We start from the raw sequence: 20,126 nt of genomic DNA on the forward strand, positions 1-20,126 counted from the left end.
ACACAGGGATGGTTTAGTTCTGCTTCTCCAGCACATCTACACCCACAGATGGCTCTCCTGCGTTCTATAAACATTCACCAGCCAAATCTGCACAAGCGCCACTTGCTGTGTAGTGAAAGGAATAATGTGGTGTTGCCAGGGCATAGAAACACACACGCAGAGTAATGACTCAAATCATGTGGGCTTTTCTGCAAACGGAAGCTGCCCATTGGTATTCAAATGAAGAACAGTGGAATAGGGCTGAACTATAAAAAATATTTATATATTTACATAGATATACAGTATTAGTGTTACCTAAAACTGGGTTTAATCTTATGTGCAAACATAATTAAAATATGTTAAATGTTTATAGTGCTTATATACAGTGTGATGTGTAATGTCAAAATATGCAGAAATCTAATGGGTGCAGGGTAAATAACAGTATAGCCAGGTAGGGGTGCTATTGCACCTGTTTGACAAAATACAGTGATCTCCAAAATATTTGTGCATTTACGCCAGCTAATAAAATTAAAAGTCAATTGGCAAACACTTTTTGGGGTAGCTAGAACCCCAGTATTCATTCCTCCCAAGATTTGTATTTAACGGTTTTAATGTAGATAACTCAACTGTCAGTTTCTCATTGCCAAAGTTGTGTGAGACAACAGAAAGCAGGCAGGACTCATAATGACACTACAGAATTCACTTTTTAATAATTATTAACAAGTATATGTATCGATTTACTCTTTTTTTTAAACGCATTTGTTCATAATCCATTCTTTTGTACATAATCTGGCGTGCAAGACAAAGGTACACATGATAGAAAATAGATTTGCGCAGGGTCAGTCCCCGTGTGTCTCCGGTGAGGGGGATTCAGTTCTTTGGTCTGATGTTGCTCCCTGCGTTGTGTGCTGCTCTGAGACCGTCTCCCCCCTCTCCTGGCTGGTCACTTTCTCGCTGGGCCCGGATAGGCTTTGCTCTGATTGGCTGTCTGTGACAGTTGTGCTGTCCATCTTCTCTGTCTGTCCGGTGCTCTCTTCTCTGTCCTCTGATTTGACTGTGACGGAAATGCGTGATGGGCATGTAAGCAAGATGTCTTATGAAAGAGTGGAAATTACACTCTTTTGGAGTCAGAAATGTAGAATGTTTGTTACATGTAACATTTGTTGAATAGACAATCACCCTATGTAACATTCAGTGTTGGTAAGAAGTTACGGAAGGTTAGGATAATGCCTTTGTAAGACTATAGTGCAGTAAAATGTATTATTGATAGAAATTTTATTCTCAGGAACAGCTAATGCAATCTACGAAAGGTCTTATTCATATTCAAATCAAATAAGTCATTTTATGTTATGCAAGACTTTTATTAACTTTCAACTTTTTAATAAAAGATCTTTCTGTCAGTCGGTCTCTTTACACACGCGCACACACAAACACACATTTCCAGACTTATGCTTATTGCTCGTTGCACTAATCTTTTCCTCTACTCACCTTCCTCACCCTCTGGTAAATCCTCTGAGCAGGGCATCAGTTCCCCTAGGTTCACACGTTTCTGCCCTGGTGACCTCTGTCGTCTTGGCAATGCTGCCTTTAGCTCTGAGAGAAGCCACGATACAAGCATCCGTTATTTAAAATTAAATTACATCAGAGCTTACAAGTTTACTTGTGTAGAATAACTAGCATAACAATTTTATATCGTCGTATCGTCGCTGTCCTTCCTAATTTGCTGTTTTTCGAATAGAAAAAACACTGCACTTTTTAAATGATTAAATTGACAAGTACTTTGTACTCATTTCGTATAGGTTAGATATTTGCGAAACCCAGTGACAAACATAAAAGGTGACTAATAATGATGATTTATGGAAAAATATTATAATCATGAAATATGGAGATACAAGGTTTCAGAAGAACGGCAGCGATATTCAGATGAAATGCTTGGTGATGTCAGAGGTGCGTGAGGCTCACCCTCAGGGTCAAGCATGGCCATGTGCTGGAGGAGAGAATCTTCATGAACAGACACGGCGCGGCGCTGAGGAGAGGGTTTCATCCGAGGCCGTGGCATAGGGAGGGTACCTGTGAGACGAGAAAAGGTTGTGTTCATTTTTAAGAAATCAATACGTTAAGATATCAACACGTTAAAGCAAAACAATGAACCAGATACATCAAAGTGCCATTTTTATGGAACAGCTCAAAACTAAAATTTTGGAACGTAGGAAAAATAACTTTATAAATGTCTTTGTTCTGTTGAACACAAAATATATTTTGAAGAATGTAGGAGAGCAAACAGTTCTGGGGCACTTTTGTCTGTCATTGTCATTTTCCTACTATGGTAGTCAATGGTGGCCAAGAACTTGTTTGGTTACAAGCATTCTTCCAAATATCTTTCTCTGTGTTCATCAGAACAAATAAATAGTTTACTCACCCTCGAGTTAATTTTTTATTTATGGGTGAACTGTCCCTTTAAATTTTACATTATGAGCTGTTTTATTCCTTTCCCTCGTGAGACAGAGAAAATAGGAATGTAGGTACCAGGCAAGAAACACATAAGCAACACTTGAGACCCCCAAGGAATGTTCAGCTTATCCCATTATCGCAATATTCTCATTCTCCGTGTTACACTAAGATTACATTTGGAGATACAAAGTGGCAGAGATGCAAAGAGTATTTGGGCAAACACTCAACAAATGAATACTGTTTCATCATATTCCGTTTGCTGCATCGGACTCGCAAGCATCGAATTACATCACTGATGGGACAGTGGTAATCGAATTGCCATTGGCCGAGCCCTATAAGAGGACACTGATTCTGAGAGCATGAAAACTTGCCATCGAGGGAAGTGCTGAATGAACATATACACCGGTTGAGTCATTATGTGGCCCTACTGTAGTATTACAAATTTGTTTAGACACTTATGTGTATCATGAAGGCTGAGTGTGTGCTCGAGACAAAGAGCTGGAAAATAAGACAGAGAGAAAAAGAAACAGGCCCACAAGTAAAACTGCCATTCAATTAAACTGGCTATTCAAGGCCAGAATGTCTGACAGCAAATCAACTGTCAATTGAGAGTAAATCAAACCTTCAGAGACAGATTGTGCTCTCTCTGCACGCTCTCTGATGTCCGTGCTGAGAATCCTCCGCGGTGAGGGTGCCGGCGGCATCTCTTTGCGGGGAGATGGGCTCAGGGCTTCATTTTCCTGGGGATGGGAGACCGAAATGGTCTCTGGTACCTCGTCCTGAGAGGGGCTGGGCAGCTTGGGAGTGGGTGTGGCTGTCCGGGCTGTCTCACTGGCAGGAAGTAGGGTGGGCTTTAGGAGCGGCTTAGGAGGCAGCGGGCCTAAAGGACGCTCGAGGAGGACTGGCCTTTCTGGACGGTGAAACTCCTGAGCACTCTGGCTTACACGGGTTGGTCGCCTGGTGTCTGGAGAAAACGTTTAATCGCATTGGGATTTCATTCTGAAAGAATTTAAAAATTGAGTACAATGAGAATTGCTGAGGTTGGGTGATTCCTTTATTACCTGATGAGGTGGACATTGTGCGGGGTTTCATAAATGTGGCCGGTGGCTCGGGTTTGTCCAGTATCGCCCCTAAAAAGCAAAGAAAGTTTACTGCACAGTAAAGGAAATAAAGCAATAGACGCACCTAAAAGAATACCGTACATCAACAGTAAATACATGCCGAGCTTTGCTTATGAATACAAACAAATACACTGTAACTAGCTTAAGGAAATGGCAGATCCTGCAGACGGCAATGAAATTGCAATTAAATTATTAACAAAGTGCTCAGAAGGATTCTTGCTGTTGGTTTGTTTTAATCATGGCAGGAAGTGGAGACTGATTTAAAAAAATAAATGTCATTACCATAAACACATACAGAATTAATTGTAGATTTTAGCTCTGATGCACTAGCATGCAACTGTAACTTACATTTATTTATTTATTCAGCTGATGGTTTCATTCAAAGTGACATACAAATGAAAAGTGCACAAAGTCCTGTCATTATTAGAAGCAAAGGTCTGTGCTGGGATGCATGAAAACCATGAAGGTCAGTTACAGGGTACCTTTAATAAAACACGGGTTACAAGAAAAAAATGGTTCACTTAAGAAACCTTAAGGCTGTCAATAAGTATTTATCTCTAATTGCTAAAGCCTTCATTTAAGTTCTGTTATGTGTTGCCATATAAAGTCTCTGGTGAATATTTTACATTTAAAATATTATGAAACCAAGCTTTTACGCCATTAAGTCTCAAACGTGTGTAGACGAAGTTATGACGCACATTTTCAGATACTGAAATACTCCCTTGAAGACTAATGATACACAGTTATTGAGATAATATCAGTTTGATGGGTTACAGCAGATTTATAGGGTTTTTAAATAATTTTGCGTAGTTGTATACTTTTTTGCTTTCAGTACTCTTAATATTATCCATAACTCAAATATTTTAGTAGCTTTAATGTAAAATTTGTGGTCTATTGAAGTCAATGGCAGTTCTGTTCTATATACTAACTATAGCAACCGATTCTCCATTATTGAGTTTTGAAAAAGGCTATCGCGAAACAATTCTGACATAATTCAAATATAATATGAAGAAGTAGCCCCAAAAGAGCTTGAATACTTAATACATACGTACATGTTATTTTAACATTTAAATGTTCAAGTAGCTAAATTGGTAAAAGAGCACAGGTTGTGGGGTTTATTCAATACTGACGAAAGTCAGTTTGGTTAAAGCGTCTACCAAATGCATAAAATGTAACTGTAATAAATATAGTTCTGAGGTCTTTGCTATCCAAACTTGGCTGCACTGTATTTTGAATCCCAAAAGCGTATTCACAACAAAAGTACCACTCACAGTCCATCACACCCGAAACTCTATATCAAAAACCCATGAGATCACCACTGTCAACACAACCATCTGCTGGCACAACATTACTAATGCAGATCCCAGCACAGAGACAGCTGAGAAATGTGTCTCACCCTCAGAGTTGGCTTTCCTCAGCTCCTCATCCTTACTCTGTAAGAGGATAACACAGATTTAATTCAGATGCCTACTCAAGAAAGTGTATAATCCCTAATGCACATGCACCTTTCTCATGTAAAGCATCAGTGATAATTCTGATGTTGGAAATTTACGCTTTAGGTTATAAACCATGTGGACAAATATTACAATGGCAAGGTGCATTCGCTTCATATGAGACACTTACGGAGCATCAAATCCGATGATGGTGAATTATTTACAGCCATTTATTAAGTATAAAAGGTCTTTAAAGCTAAGCACTGTGATAGCTTTTGTTCAAAAACTATTCACAATAAAAAATGGACAACAGTTAAAACAAAGCCAAGTGTCAAAATCAGTGTCTTTTACACAAGAAAATAGCTTCACACTGACCTGGTTCTGTTTGGAGTCAGTAGGAGATGTTTTGGTGACTCCCATGCGGTGAAGCATCACATGGAGTCGCTGTTCAAAGCTGGACGAGCTCTCTGATGTGTGTTTCTAAAGAGCAAGAAGAGCCTCTCAGGACAGTTTTATAGCACAGGAAAACCCTTCCAAATCAATATTTATTCTTGGAATATGTAGAACACTTTTAGGCAGTCATCTCAGACAAACAGGAAACAGTCCATGTAAACCTTTAAAAATAACCTTCTTAGAGTACTTTTGGGCCAACAGAGGGGTTTTTGGAATATGAAATATAATAGCATACAGAAGGCAAACAATTTAATGTAATACCGCCTTTGCATCTTTAGCATTAGGCTTTAGAAATCACTTTACGAAACATGCTGCAAAAAAGAACAATACCAGCATACTGTTTCAAGAAATGTATGCTGTATGTGCTTCTAGTAAATCACACAGAAAATATCAGCATTGTTTTATTTTCAGCAAGCGCTGGAATTCATGTTGCCCATAATTGCACTTCAATGTTCCTGAAACCTGCCTTACAGAATCTACAGAGCAAAAACCTCTCAGTCGCCATAAAACATGCTTTAAAAGAAATGAAAATCAAATCTACAGGAGATTTGACACTGCTTGATGCTATTGCAGCAACCAAAAGCACAATTATTTCCATAGTATTCTTTGTGTGCGTGAATATGCTAAACATTAAGGGCTGTCAAACGATTAATCCCAATCGAGAATCAAAAGTTCGTGTTCACATAATATGTCTGTGTACTGTGCATATTAATTTTGTCTTTATAAACGCACACATATGTAATCATATTTAGGAAATATTTACATTATTTATATTTATCAATAATTTAAATAATATATAAATGTTTATTTATTTTTATATTTTTCTTAAATATATAGATAGGTATGTTTTAATAAATACAAAATTATTATGCACAGTACACAGACATCTCGATTAATCGTTTGATAGCCCTTACCATGATACATACAGCGGCCAAAAAAAATGAGGAGACTACTCTAATATTTTATTGTTAAAATATCTTTATAATGTTTAAACAACAATACTAATGTTTTTGCATGTATTTTATGATAAGTTCAAAAATAAATATATGATGGAATAAAACCTATATCGTTGCATTCTCTTAATGTCTTTCACATTGTTGGTGGATGATTTTCTTACTTCCTAAGGTTTGATTTTGTTGATATTCAACAGACTCTGGACTGAAATGGCAACAATACATCTAGACATATTGATAACATTTGGATTGGTCTCTTAAGGTTTTTTCTGTAAATATCAATGTACCACGGTAGTACCATGACTGTTCCATGGCACTGCCCCAGTATTTTCTTGTATCTATTATACATAAAACATCTTTATGCCAATCTCAAACACTATATAGCCCTTGCTGATATCACTATCTTGAGATCATGGCACACGGCCAACATAATGGCCATCAATATCAAAATGACGGTTCAATCCACATCTATCGGTCTAAATGTGACATTCATTTACTTAACATCATGTAAATCAATCTGAACCCAGCATCGGTGCTTACTTACCTTGGCTTGTGTGGCTGTGCCGTCCTGCTCTGGCAAGACATCTGAGAGCAGAATGAGAGACTGTGATTTTCCTTCTCTAAGCGATCGACGGATGGGTTTGGGCCTCCTCTCTCCATCTGGGGTACGGCTCTTCTCCAGGCTCCTGCTTTTCTCTCGTTCTGAGGGTGACACAACTGGGACTGGGCTGGGGGTTTTGGTGGGGATGGAGGGTGCAGCTGGAGGCAGTGCGGTGACCTCTTCGGGTTGGCCTGGGGAGGAGGCAGGAGGTGTGGGAGTGGATGCAGTTGGGGTCAGAGCAGGTGTGGGAACAGGTGAAGGAGCCCTGGGTGACATTTTGTCCTCATTGACCAGTGCAGCTGGTGTGGCATCTGTGATGGTGAGAACGGTAGGGGTGGCGATGACTGTGGCTGCCTTGACAATGTTCTCCTCTTCCAATTTCTCTTTCTCTCTCTCCTTCTCTTTCTCTCTCTCCCGTTCCCTCTCTTTTTCTCTTTCCCTCTCCTTTTCCCGCTCTTTCTCCGCACGCGCCGCCTCCCGCAGAGGTCGGATGAGATCAGCTATGGAAGTCTTTTTGACCTTGCCCTCGGGGCCGCCCTCGCCCTTGGCCCCTCGGCCCGCACGGACTTTCTTAAAGGCGAAAAAGTCACCGAATTTCTTCTTAATGTTTTTGGAGGGGGCTGTGGTGGGGATGGGGGTTGTAGTGGAGGTGGTGGGACGGACGGTTGTGGTGACACACGTGGGCTCTGCAGGTTGTGCTTTAATGAGGGGCTCCTCCCTCTGGTGCTTTCTGAACACGGGGAGAGGAGAGGGATGATGGGAAATGTCTTTTGACAACCGGCAAGGACATTTTATTGTTAGCAAGATCATAAGGCTTAAAAAAGTATATTTTCTGTGGTTACAAGAATTGAGTTTTAGGTAAATGAAAACATTTCAATTAACTGAAATGAGAAAAGCTAATGTATGACCTCATAATAAAAATATTATACAAATTGTTTTAGTTTTTGATACACAGTATATTATTAGCATTTGAGACCTTAACAAGCTGATGTTAAACTGAAACTTTTTTATTAAAAATCACTAAACAGCTAATTTATTTTGATATTTGACCAATTTAATTAAAATCAGTTATTGTATTGGTTTTGACTTATTAAATGCCTTTTAAAACAAATGTTTTAAAAAGCTAAAAGGAATAAAAAACAGAAACCGCTAAATAAAGAAAATGAAGAAAACACATTAATATATTCATAGCAAAAATAAAAACGGAAACAACCTTATCTTTTCCGGCATTCACTGTATATTTGTTTGTGTTGTTTTGTACTCACAGGGGGTCATCAGAGATGATCTTTTTGGTGAAGAACTCTTCTACACCTTCATCAACCCTCCCCATGTTCTCATTGGCCTCATTCTCGCTCTCAGCCGGCTGCTCCTGCACACACATACAAACAAACACAAGGTCATTCGCTCAATTAAACCATTGTGTGACTTAAGTTTTATTGTGTCCTAAAGGAATAAAATAGTTGAGCTGTACAGTATGTTTAATGCAATTTGCATGAGTGCAACATAAGGGTGATCCCTAGAAAAACACACATTTCAGGGGCTCAAGGTTGTCAAGGCAGACCTGTTCTCACGGATTTGTCTTCAAGCACATCTGCCTATGCTGTGCCACTAGAGATCCAAAACTCAATTTCTCTCTCTCTGTTCCCCCATCACCTAATACAAATATGCCCCTTAGATACAATGTCATCGCACACACACACACACACACACACACAGAGAATAAGAGTATGATTGCTCATCAGTTGTGTATCTCATGTAGGTAAAGTTAAAGCACCACAACAGCAGATATGGAGGTCATCTATTGTCATATATGCCAGTCCATCACCAAAATCATTGCAGAATCATTCGATCTTTAATGAAATTACATCACATTGTGACAAAAGGGGCCAAGAACTCTTTAGTTACAGGAATTCTTCCAAATATCTTTCTCTGTGTTCTCTGTGTTGTATACAGACAACTTGAGGGTGAGCAAAAAAAGACAGAATGTTCATTTTTGGGTTAACTGTTCCTTTAAATGCACTGTAGGTCCCTTTGGATAAAGCATCCACCAAATGCATAAATGCACATTAAAATTTGTGATATAAAATTAATAAATTCCACAACAAGCCCATAAACAAGTTATAAGAAAGTAAGAATACACTTTGTTTTAAGTTATCTGTACGACAATGTCAGATTGATCTCTCACGGTTCAACGCACACTTTACACACACAAAAACACAGGGTGCCCGATCTGTGTGTTTTGCCTGTTTTCTGCTGCTACACAGACTGTGAGGCCTTCGGGCAGTTTGGGTACTGCAGGATGAGAAGGAGAGAAAGACAGAAAGAGAGAGAGACCACTGCAGAGCTATAGCAACCATATGCAAATGAGCCGCTGCACACCGCATGAGGAGCGGATTATCAATTATTTAGCACTTCTCGACCAATGAGAAGGCAAAGCACTCATCACTCCATCTTCAAAAAGAGAAGCAGGGAAGGCGCCACGTCGTGAGGTGTTTCCCACACATCTTAACAACACACGATCATATTTACGCACATAATTACACACCAATGGAAAACAAGAAAGCTTCTGTGTTCATTCGGCCTGCTGAGTTTGTTTAATCTACAAAAATGTCCAGGGTGTATACTGCTCCACATGAAGCCATAGACAGGCATAGGCCTATAAATTGTGTTTTGCTGATATGAGACTCCTAGGAGGCTGTTCAGGGATCAAGTGCTAGAGAAGGAACCTGACACACCAATCAAAGATGTCCGACTCATATGTCGTGACTCAGGTCTACAGTCTAAATAACCAAACCGCAAGCATCTTATTATTGTGTTTATCAGTGTATTCTCAAAATGTATAAAGTATACAATTATGATGGATGCTGTTGTCCTAAATAGTCTTAAATGTCTTAGAGGCGGTAGTTTAAAGCTATGACTTAATGCACGCTTACCTTGAACAGACGTTTACTGATACTGAACGCGTTCTTCTTTTGTGGCAGGCAGGCTTGTGTCAATACCGCCAACTTCTGTCCCTGTGTGTTTAAATATCTGATCTTGTGTTTTATGTGTCATATATTAATGTTATATATGGAAAACGTGTGTGCTTCGCTGTTGCGAAAGAGAACAGGTTTAGGTTGCAACCATTTTACATCACAGATTTGACGCAAAAAAAATGGCGGCCTCCAAGTAAAAATACATTTTCAAAGTGTATGAATACTGTGACAGTTTTTTTGTTTCACAATTATAAAGTCAATGCCATTGTTTAAATATATTAAGCCAGGGATCCTTTTAAGGTGGCATTTTGAGGCAGCAATCCAAGAATTTCCTATAGCTCAGTGGTAAGTGTTAACAACGCAAGGTTGTGGGTTCGACCCCACGGGATTGCAGATACCTATGTAAAGTGTATAGGATAATGCAATGTAAGTCGCTTTGGATAAAAGCGTCTGCCAAATGCCTAAATGTAAAATGTACATTTCACAGGCAGGCCTCTGTCTATATATTGGCCTGGCTGTAAACCCTGTAAAACACATTTTAAGAAAGACTAAGCTAGTTTATTGGTATTAGCTGATATGGTTTGCTGGTTTTAGTGGGCTGGTTAAGATGATTTAGAGGTTTGGATGCTTGTCAGATTGTAGAGATGAGCTTGTTTATACTTGTAGACCTGTTACCTGTAGACATGGACCAAGCTTCTTCTCTTTTAACTGAGAAACTACAAGCTCAAGCTCAGTACTGCATCTAACTCAATCTGATATAATGAAAGTTTTCTACTCCTGAAACACCTACAGAATAATTTTATTGTAGCTGGAATAAGCACTAAACTATGGAGTAAAAACAGTCTTTTTACAAGATTTCACAAAATCACAGAACCTAGTGGATGGGCCCTGTTTCCCATGGGCCAAAAAGTGATTCTTAACTGGATGTGTTTGCAATATACTTGGTAATGTTTCAGAGCAGCCTCCGATTAAAAGGGATTTATTCAACATTTATTCACCCAAATGTTGTTTAAAACCTGAACGAGACTTTTCCTTCCGTGAAACACAAAAGAAGATATTTTAGAAACGTCCCAGTGGTTTTGTGTTCAAAAAATGAAAGTCCATTAGTTCAGTGTTTTTTCAAAATTTTTCACAAAATTGTTTTAGTTTAAAAGTGAACCATCACAATAATAGCCAATTAAACTACATCAAAAATAAATTTCTTAATAAAGGCTAAAAACTGGAGGTTTACTAATGGGTCTGTGTAGGTACATTAAACTAAAAAAAGTTGTAAAACACTTTGCAATACTATAGATATGAAGATAAATCAGTAGCAAAACTTGTTTCACGTAGATTTTCATTTAGGAATACGATATATATTTACATGATAGTAAACATGTGTGATGGTTTCGCATAAGTTGAAAACTGTTATATTTAAACAATATTTAAACTATTATTTGCTAGATCCTTTCATTGAGATTTTCCCTGCCATTGGGGGCGGTGTGGCTTAGCCACGTGACGTCATCAAACGGCGCTATTTCTCTCGCCTCAAGTGCACAAGTTAGTTTTGCGACGGGTTTATCGCGAAAGTAGTAGCAAAAGTCAAGGCGGGAAGATTTGAAACTGCAGTGACAGATTTGAGATGTTGTAGATGCCTTTTTGTGGTTGCAATTCAAATCTGAATCAAGGAAAACGTGTAAATAGGTACTATGCATTTGTATCTGCCAATGTATTTTGTAAATGCCAGATTACACATTTGTGACTATTTTCAAAGTAAAATCTACATGCTCTCAAATTTAGCTATTGATTTATCTTCATAATAGAGGACCTTACATTTAGAAAAGGTATATACAGATATATACACACACACTAGACCATCATGTCATCGTTTCATTTCTAGTCACACAAATTTCGCCTAGAGGCACCACCTGTCATTGGATTTTCACCAGCCAAGGAGTATCACCATCTCACAATATGGACACACACCATTGCCAACAAATCATGAACATACAATGAATGAACATACAAGACAAAGTACACGCATACATTCAGGTGATCTGGGGAAATGACAATAGCATTTTCATCCATCTCTGTGATAACAGTGGCGCCAAACTCTCCAGAGAGTCTGTTCTGAAAAAGCTGCCCTGCCTGACTGCACAATGACCTCAGAAGCACATACACGAATTCACACGATAACAACTACAACACCAGTCATCTTTAAAGAGATGGTTTACCTTCAAATTCTCTCGTCGTTTTTTTTTACTCACACTCCAAACAAGTGTGATATTGTTTCTAGGAATACAAAAAGAAAATGTTCACATTAATGCATTTGATATTTCTTTAAACGTTCAAGGAACAGTTTGTTAAATGTTTAAACAAAGAATGTTCTTATTCTTATAAAGAATGTTCTAATTAAGACAGAATTTGTATTTTCGGTTGAACTATCCGTTTAACAACGCTATATCAACAAACCCCTCCACGGTCCCTCAAGAGACATTTACACACAGCACACACATACACACCTGTCACCATGGTTACACTGTATGTGAAAATGTTATCAGTGTATGATAACCTGTGTCATTGCTTGTGTGAGGATAGAAACTTTAATAGCTGTCATCAGTGACTGGTACCTGCCAACAGGTAGTCATGACAACATTCAGCACTACACTTGTGCTTGTAGTAGTCATGACAAAACGGAAACAGTCTTTAACAATGACATCGCATAAAAGGACAGTCACATAGACATCAACTGAATGACCTCAAAAACGCTGGAAATCCTATCATTTACAAACCACAAATTACTGATGGCTAATGTAATCATACACAAGATTTATGTTTATGCAAGTAAACCAAAGCAGATGTATGACACAAGAATGATGGCATTATGAATGTTTTTCCCGACACTGTCATGATGACAATGCTTGTAAAGCTCTTGTTAATTACATCACACAGGTTATACATTTACAAAGTACCGTGGCATTGCCATTGCATAACATCAATAATAAAGTAAAATTACTTGTCAAGCTATTTATCAACATACCAATGAAAAAACAACACCGGACCACCACATAAAATGTCACAATAAATTCCAATTGAGAAGCCACAATGGCATCCGTATCAAACGCAGGCATATAGACAAACACAAAACCTCACAATAGAGTCATCAATAAGCACACCACATGCACACTAGACACACGATAGTGTAAAGGCATTTGTGTGAGCAGCTACAATTCTGAACCCGTCACTATGGCAACCATTTACCAAGTGACCATTCACGGCATGTGCATGGTTACCGCTACAAGCAGATATGAGATAATTCCTTCTCTCCACCACATGTAATGAAGAAATCGCAGCGAGGATGCAATATTTCATAGCAGGAAATCAGACAGCGACTCCACATGCGTGTGCCAACACAACCGCATGCAGCCATTGCAGCATCAGCAGCAGAAAAACACAGACTGTCACACAGCAACCTGAACATCTCATTCACACAGCGTTAAAACGTCTCGGATGTAACATAGAGATGGGTTGTTTTTATGTTCCAAAGACAACACACACGGTCAGTTTGTTTTTTAAGAAATATACAGAGATGGCAGGTCGTTGACAAGAATGAGGTGTACATACGTACACACACACATTTACAGCTGGTAAATAAATAGATTTCGATCCCACACACTCGCACTACACACTGGAATGCCCCCAATAGAGGGATCCTCCGTTCTTGATGAAAGAAAGAGAGGCAGCGCAGGGGAGACAAGGAGAGAAAAAGAGAGAGAGACCCTTAATAATTAAAATGCTACAGCAGTAACACTAAGCAAAACCGTCCATAACCAGTGGAGAGAAACTGTGCCCCGTTTTGACAGTACACACACACACCGCCCAGCTGAGCACCACAAACACACACACACAGCCTTCGAAAAAGGCAATGAAGGATACACACCCAAAAAATTCTCAACCCACCCCAACAGCACCCTCATTCTGAACATCTCTCAATACATAACGGATCATCGAAAGCAAGATAAAGCATCAAAACATAAGGATGGAGAGAATGAGAAAAATGAGGAGAGACCCTGGAGGTGCTGAGAGCTACTGACACAGCTCGAGTTGCTGCAGATGAGCCAACCTGAGCTCCGCCATCAGACGGCAACCTCCGGCTCTCTCTCCATCCCTCCCTCCCCAGATTTCCCCATCAGCAGCCCCATCCCTGTCTCTGTTTCTCCCCTTCTCAGCCCGCTCTCAGCCGCATCCCTTCTTGCCCACTCCTTTATTCCTGGTTCTCAGATTTGGATTCCTGTCGCCCGTCTTACCTGCGGCTTGCTGGGAGGCTGTTTGTTCTGGCGGTTGGGTCGGGGCCTGGAGCGTGTGTAGTGCCTCAATGTGTGGCCTTCGATGGGCAGGTCCATAGGGGGCTGAGGAAGTGCAGGCTCTGAGCGCCGGGGCTCTCTGTTGCTAAGAGCGGCAGCAGCAGCAGCGGGAGCGGCAACAGCATCCGCCTCTCTCCCCGGGTAGGCGGGGCTTACTGGCTTCAGATGGCCTGCTGCTGTGATCGACGGCCCCGTCGCCAACGACAACGACTGGGCCCGCCTCCTCCCCTCCGCTCCTACCACGGAGACCTTAAGCCCTCCCCCTCTCTCCTCCACCTCCTGCTGGGGATGCGCGGCCGCACGCGTCTGCTGTTCCCCATCCAAATCTAACAGACCTGCAGAAGGAGAAAGAGGAAATAAGGGACAACCGAGGGACATAGTGAGAGAGGGTGGGATTGAATCCTGTATATTTATAAATATGTGTACAATTGGAATAGAGAGCGGAGGAAATATACAGAGGCAGTCAGAGAGATAGAGGGATGGATGTGCTTATATGCAGCAGAAGAGAGATGAAGGAATGAATGGTTGGAAGGGAATAGAGAATCGTAAACGGGAAAGAGGAAGATAAATCCTTGGATGGTGATTGCTGCAGGTTCAATATATGCACATGATGTGGCCTTGGGGTGACTCTCACGAAAACATGTCTGGGTCATATTTCACCATTTTAGGGACATTGTACTTTTTGGTATTCATATTATTTTGATTAACATTAAAGGGATAGTTCAAAACCCCCCAAAAATAAAACTGTCATAATTTATTCACCCTCATCTTGTTTAAAACTTGTCTATGTCTCTTTCTTCTGTCGAACACAAAGGAAGATATTTCGAGAAATGTCTAAGTGGTTTTGTGTTCACACAATGGAAATCAATGGGGGCCAATGTTGCTTAGCTACCAACGCCCTTCAGAATATCTTCGGTTGTGTTCTGCAGAAAAAAGAAAGTCATACAGGTTTAAATTGACACGAGGGTGAATAAATGACGACAGAGTTTTCATTTCTGGGTGAACTAGCCATTTAAGGACACTTGGCATTCAAATTTGCATTTCTGTAATGACATGATTTAGATTGAAAAATGACAATGGTAGTCAAACATGACCCAGAACTGTTTGCTTTCCTACATTCTTCAAAATATTATTCAAATAATATATTTTGTGTTCAACTAAACAAAGACATTTTCCCTGCTATGGTAGTCAATGGTGGCCAAAAACTGTTTGCGAGCATTCTTCCAAATATCTTGCTATGTGTTCATCAGAACAACTTGAGGGTGAGTAAATGAAGACAGAATTTCATTTTCGGGTGAACTGCTCCTTTAAGACAAAACATCGAAAGGGTTCTAAACTGCCACCTACTATGATGGAGTTTCAACCAGATACTTTCACTCGATTATTTACGATATTAACAATCCAGGTTTTTAACATTAGGATTATGGCCAATATGCTGTTATATTTCCTGTTTGTACTACAATACTTAAGACTGTGGATTTAAATATGACCCAGACCTGGTTTATGAGATTCATCCAGCACACTTCATTTACAAACTTACAACTAACAATAAGGATGAAGGAAGGAAAAGAGATCAGCAATAAGAAGACAGGTATACACAAAAGAGCAGATAAGTGCAGGGTGGAGGGCAGGGGATGGGGCTCTGTCATGTTTGAAAGCGGGTGGGACCCCTCCCTGTGTCTGAAGGGCTCAGTGGTGTGAGAGTAACGTGGCTATGCTCCAGTTAGCTGCTGCCTGCAGTGTGACATACAGCTGATTATATTCAGTCTACAGACAGAGTTAAACCTCCCAAAATCCCCCCCACCCCCTTACACACCACACAGAGACACTAGCAATTAGACAGGGAGGGGAAATCCCAAGAGAGGGGATCCCAAGCTCAGACAACAAGGCACGTTCTGAAGTACCCACTAGCACTGATGTATACTTCATCACACGATTGTGCAAGGTGTGAAATTCATTTTTTAGATGTTTAAGTCAGCACGAAACAATGTTCGCAACCCATTTAACTTCCATGAGGAAATCGAGTGAAATGGAACTTAGATGGGGAAAGAATGTAGGTCAGAATTTTCTGTAAAAATTGGAAATGAATCAATGTAAATAGGACATCAAGTCAGACACACTGATAATGATTTTCACTTGGTTTAATGTTTAAACATCCCGGTTGTTGCTCAGATAAGAGTGATGACAACCCTCTAACCCAGCAGTTCTGACATCATTGATGACTGCATAATTAATCAGACCTGAACATGACCTCTGACCTCAACAGCTGTCGTGTCTGCTGCAGGGGTTCGTTACAACCAATCATCTTTCCAATAACAAGCGGCCATGTCAACCGTGTAAATTACATCCAATCAGATTGGATTTAGGAGGGCAAAAGCAGAGATGCAGCAATTGACAGACGGAAAAAGACAAGAAGCTCTTCTTACTGTCAACAGGGGACTTACTTCTGATGGAAGGGGCAGGACGGATGCTGCGGGAGTGGAAGCTGGCCTTGCAGATGACCGGGACGTACTGGGGATGTGCAGAGACAAAATAATCTTAATGTAAATTTACATTAACCACTAAAACAGGACAGATTTGCTGAAACATGAAAATAATGTATACGTTATATTAACAGGTAAAAAAAAATTGTAAATTAAATGTATTTTTCTTTTGATGACCATGCAACTACTGGGGTTTAAATGTGCAAAGTTACACATTTTGAATAATTCAGAAACTAAATATTAAAATATAAAAGTATGTTACCAAAACGAAATATTTTAGAAAAAAGTGGAATAAAAGCATTTTTAGCAAGTGCTTTCGAATGTTAGCATGGCAAACACAAATAAATTATATTATTTTACTTCTCTTGTTGAATTTTATTCACATTTTTATCATTGGGACCATATGTGCTTTTAAAAGGGCTTATTGCTGGCCAAACGTAAAATGCCCCTTCTTTTGTAAATTAAAAAAGTGCAACGAACAGTTACAACAAATAATGTAAATGTAAAAAAGAAATGAGGCGCACAAGCCCGTGTGTCGAATTGATTTTTAAAATTCACTGCAACAAATGCCCTTGAGTGGCTTATTGCTTTAATATATCATTTATATATATCATTTGCGGATTGTTACAATTAAAAGAACCCTGAGTATGTGTTAAACTGAGCAGTGGAGCTCTGGCCTCACATCATCAGTAGGGAATTCATGCTCCATCACTCTGAGCTGAGGAACATTGCTCTTCATATTGGTGGACTGAGAAAACTCCCTCATGTGCTTGTCCTGAAAGCAAGCGAGATATATGTTACACATCACACCGTTCTGGTTTGCTCAATATATACATTCATAAACAAAAACACTCACTAGCTTTTCCTGAGCCACTGACAAATCCTGAAGAACTTCATCAATTATACTTTCCACCAGAGAAAGGCTGACAGACAGTTTCAGTTCACTGAGTGAGAGATAAAAACTATTACTCGGGATTGAAGGAATCATTATTAAATTAATTTTAATTGTATTTTTGGGTGAACCCTTTAAGTATTTACTGGTATATTTGTTAACTATAATTTATTATTTGGTGAGTGGAGGTGTCTAAAATGAGGGGTGTTCAAGTGAAGAAGAAAGTAGTATTTGGTTGGTCATGTGATCTCAACATGGCTGCCTCCAGGAACCCCACCATAGGTGCAATTTTTGAGACAACTTCAGTATTTTTCTTTTGTAAGTGTACATGATTTTAAACATATTATTTTATGAAGAAATAGGAAAAATTTTCTTAAAGGGACAAGTGCACCTCAAATGGACAAACACAAAAAAACACAAACACATAATGAGCACGTATGTTCCACCTGAGTTTGTTTCTGATGCTGTTCTCTGCCTCCTGCATTGTGTTCTGAACAAAGTTTGCTGCGTGGCGTATCTTCTTGCCTACACAATCTGCCAGCTGCTCGTTGACACTTGACCTCTGGACGACTCTGGGGCAGGTCGACTGCGCAGACTGCAGCACTCCTGTTGCCAGTTCCTGCACACCACAAGAAAATGTAATTCATAATGCCAATGAACTTCAATTAAAGTTCATTTTAAAATGAAAATGATTGAATCAAAGTATGACTTGTGCAGAACACAAAAGAAGATATTTTGAAGAACGCTGGTAACCAAACAACACCGGCCCCCACTGACTGCCACCGTATGGACACAATACCTCTGAGACATTTCTCTTTTGTGTTCCACGGAAGCAAGAGTCATATATAGGTTTTAAACTACATGAGGGTGAACAAATGATGACAGAATTTTTATTTTTGGTGTGAAAATAATTCAACTTTACCTGGATTTCCTCAGTGATCTCACTCTTGAGGGCTTTAGCAGTGTCAATGAGAATATGTTTCAGCATGTCACCACTAGAGGGCTCCCTTCCTAGTTCATAAAGCCCTACAAACGACTGAGGGACAAGTACAAATTTCACCTGAACACTCTTAGAACATCATCATATTGCAAAAATAAACGATGACGAAAACAAAAATTCATATATAAAATGGTCACATTGAAAATCTGGAGACCATGTTGATCAAGTAGATGTGTAAGCTCGTACATTAACGGCTTTCTTTGCACCCTGGAGCGTTTCCTCTGCAAACAGTATGTCCGACTGCACCTCTTGTATATTGTAGCAGGATAGAGGATGTACACTGTCCTGTAGTTTTTTACAGAGATCCTGCACCAACTAAACATATAGAGAGAGACACATTCTTATTATGATCTGAAACTAAATATCTGATATAGATATTGTGATTTTGTAATGGAGGCAGAATAAAAGTGTCTGTTTGGCGTGTGCCTTATTTAGACCACTCTGAAAAACACCAATGGTTTGCTTAACTTCGCAGCAAAATTTCTTTACCACTAATGTCAGACTATACTACTGGTTTAAGTGTTATTTTAAACATAATTCTGAGAGGAGTTTGGAGCAGCGTTCTTCAAATGACTTGAAAACGCTGCCAAGGGCTGCCTAGTGGACTATAAAGGGACTCTAAACCCTTGGCATACAGCCAAGAAATGTACTTTTCATATTGTTCTATATACAGTAATCACAGTAATGTCTATATTGGCAGTTTATTCCAAAGTCAAACCTGTTCAGAATGTGTGGTCTTGAGTTCATATTGCAGATGACACATTTCCTCACCCATGTCACGACGTCTCTGATTGTTCCTGCTTAAACAAGCCTGAATCTACACGCATAAAGACAGAGTCTGTTACATATTATCTCCTGTTTTTTATTTGATCTATAGACAATTTTACTAGATGTAAACAACCGTGGTCAATAAACACTTCCTGTTTAAGCTTTTAACACTACAGAAATGCTAGAACAAATGAAATGGACACAAATGAACAGTATTAGGATTTAATTATGTGTGAAATGAAAAAAATGGAAGCAGAAAGTGCTTCTGGACCAGTGCTGTTTACGTTTTGCACTAACCTTCTGCAGAGCCTCTTCTGTTTTCTCAGGGTTGTTTCGATAGGCTTGTAAAACGTCACTCGTTGGGATTGACATGTTCTGTAGTGTTGTGTTCCTGTTTCGGCATACGAACACACGTAAACAGGCCATTTTTAACAAATCATCATCCCTGTGCCTAAGAACAATAAACCCTCTTGCCTGAATGACTATCGCCCAGTTGCCATCATATCAACAGTCATATTAAAGGTCTTCGAGACTTGTATAAAACAACATTTGCTCCTCTATCCCTGATACGTTGGACCTTCTTCATTTCCGATAGATCTATTGAGGATGCCATCTCTCACGTCCTGCACTTTTCCCTCATGCACATTGACATTTACATTTAGCCATTTGGCAGA

At 39.6% G+C, this 20,126-nt stretch overlaps 1 protein-coding gene across 1 annotated transcript in view; it reads right to left on the reverse strand.

The window, feature by feature from the left end:
• Positions 1-670: 670 nt before the first annotated feature.
• Positions 671-20,126, reverse strand: part of carmil2 (capping protein regulator and myosin 1 linker 2) — a 32,187-nt gene continuing 12,731 nt past the window's right edge. The window contains exons 23-40 of the mRNA XM_079465610.1: positions 19,750-19,843; positions 19,403-19,501; positions 18,871-18,999; positions 18,607-18,720; positions 18,131-18,303; positions 17,649-17,736; positions 17,475-17,567; positions 16,754-16,820; positions 14,253-14,644; positions 8,257-8,360; positions 6,935-7,721; positions 5,360-5,464; positions 4,948-4,984; positions 3,492-3,560; positions 3,053-3,394; positions 1,942-2,049; positions 1,468-1,572; positions 671-1,033 (exon numbers count right to left, since the gene is read on the reverse strand). Coding sequence (XP_079321736.1) covers positions 819-1,033; positions 1,468-1,572; positions 1,942-2,049; positions 3,053-3,394; positions 3,492-3,560; positions 4,948-4,984; positions 5,360-5,464; positions 6,935-7,721; positions 8,257-8,360; positions 14,253-14,644; positions 16,754-16,820; positions 17,475-17,567; positions 17,649-17,736; positions 18,131-18,303; positions 18,607-18,720; positions 18,871-18,999; positions 19,403-19,501; positions 19,750-19,843 — 3,121 coding nt within the window. The 3' untranslated portion in view covers positions 671-818. The remainder of the gene's footprint in view (positions 1,034-1,467; positions 1,573-1,941; positions 2,050-3,052; positions 3,395-3,491; positions 3,561-4,947; positions 4,985-5,359; positions 5,465-6,934; positions 7,722-8,256; positions 8,361-14,252; positions 14,645-16,753; positions 16,821-17,474; positions 17,568-17,648; positions 17,737-18,130; positions 18,304-18,606; positions 18,721-18,870; positions 19,000-19,402; positions 19,502-19,749; positions 19,844-20,126) is intronic.

The sequence above is a fragment of the Barbatula barbatula genome, assembly GCF_947034865.1.
Source record: "Barbatula barbatula genome assembly, chromosome: 10".
NCBI lineage: Eukaryota > Metazoa > Chordata > Actinopteri > Cypriniformes > Nemacheilidae > Barbatula > Barbatula barbatula.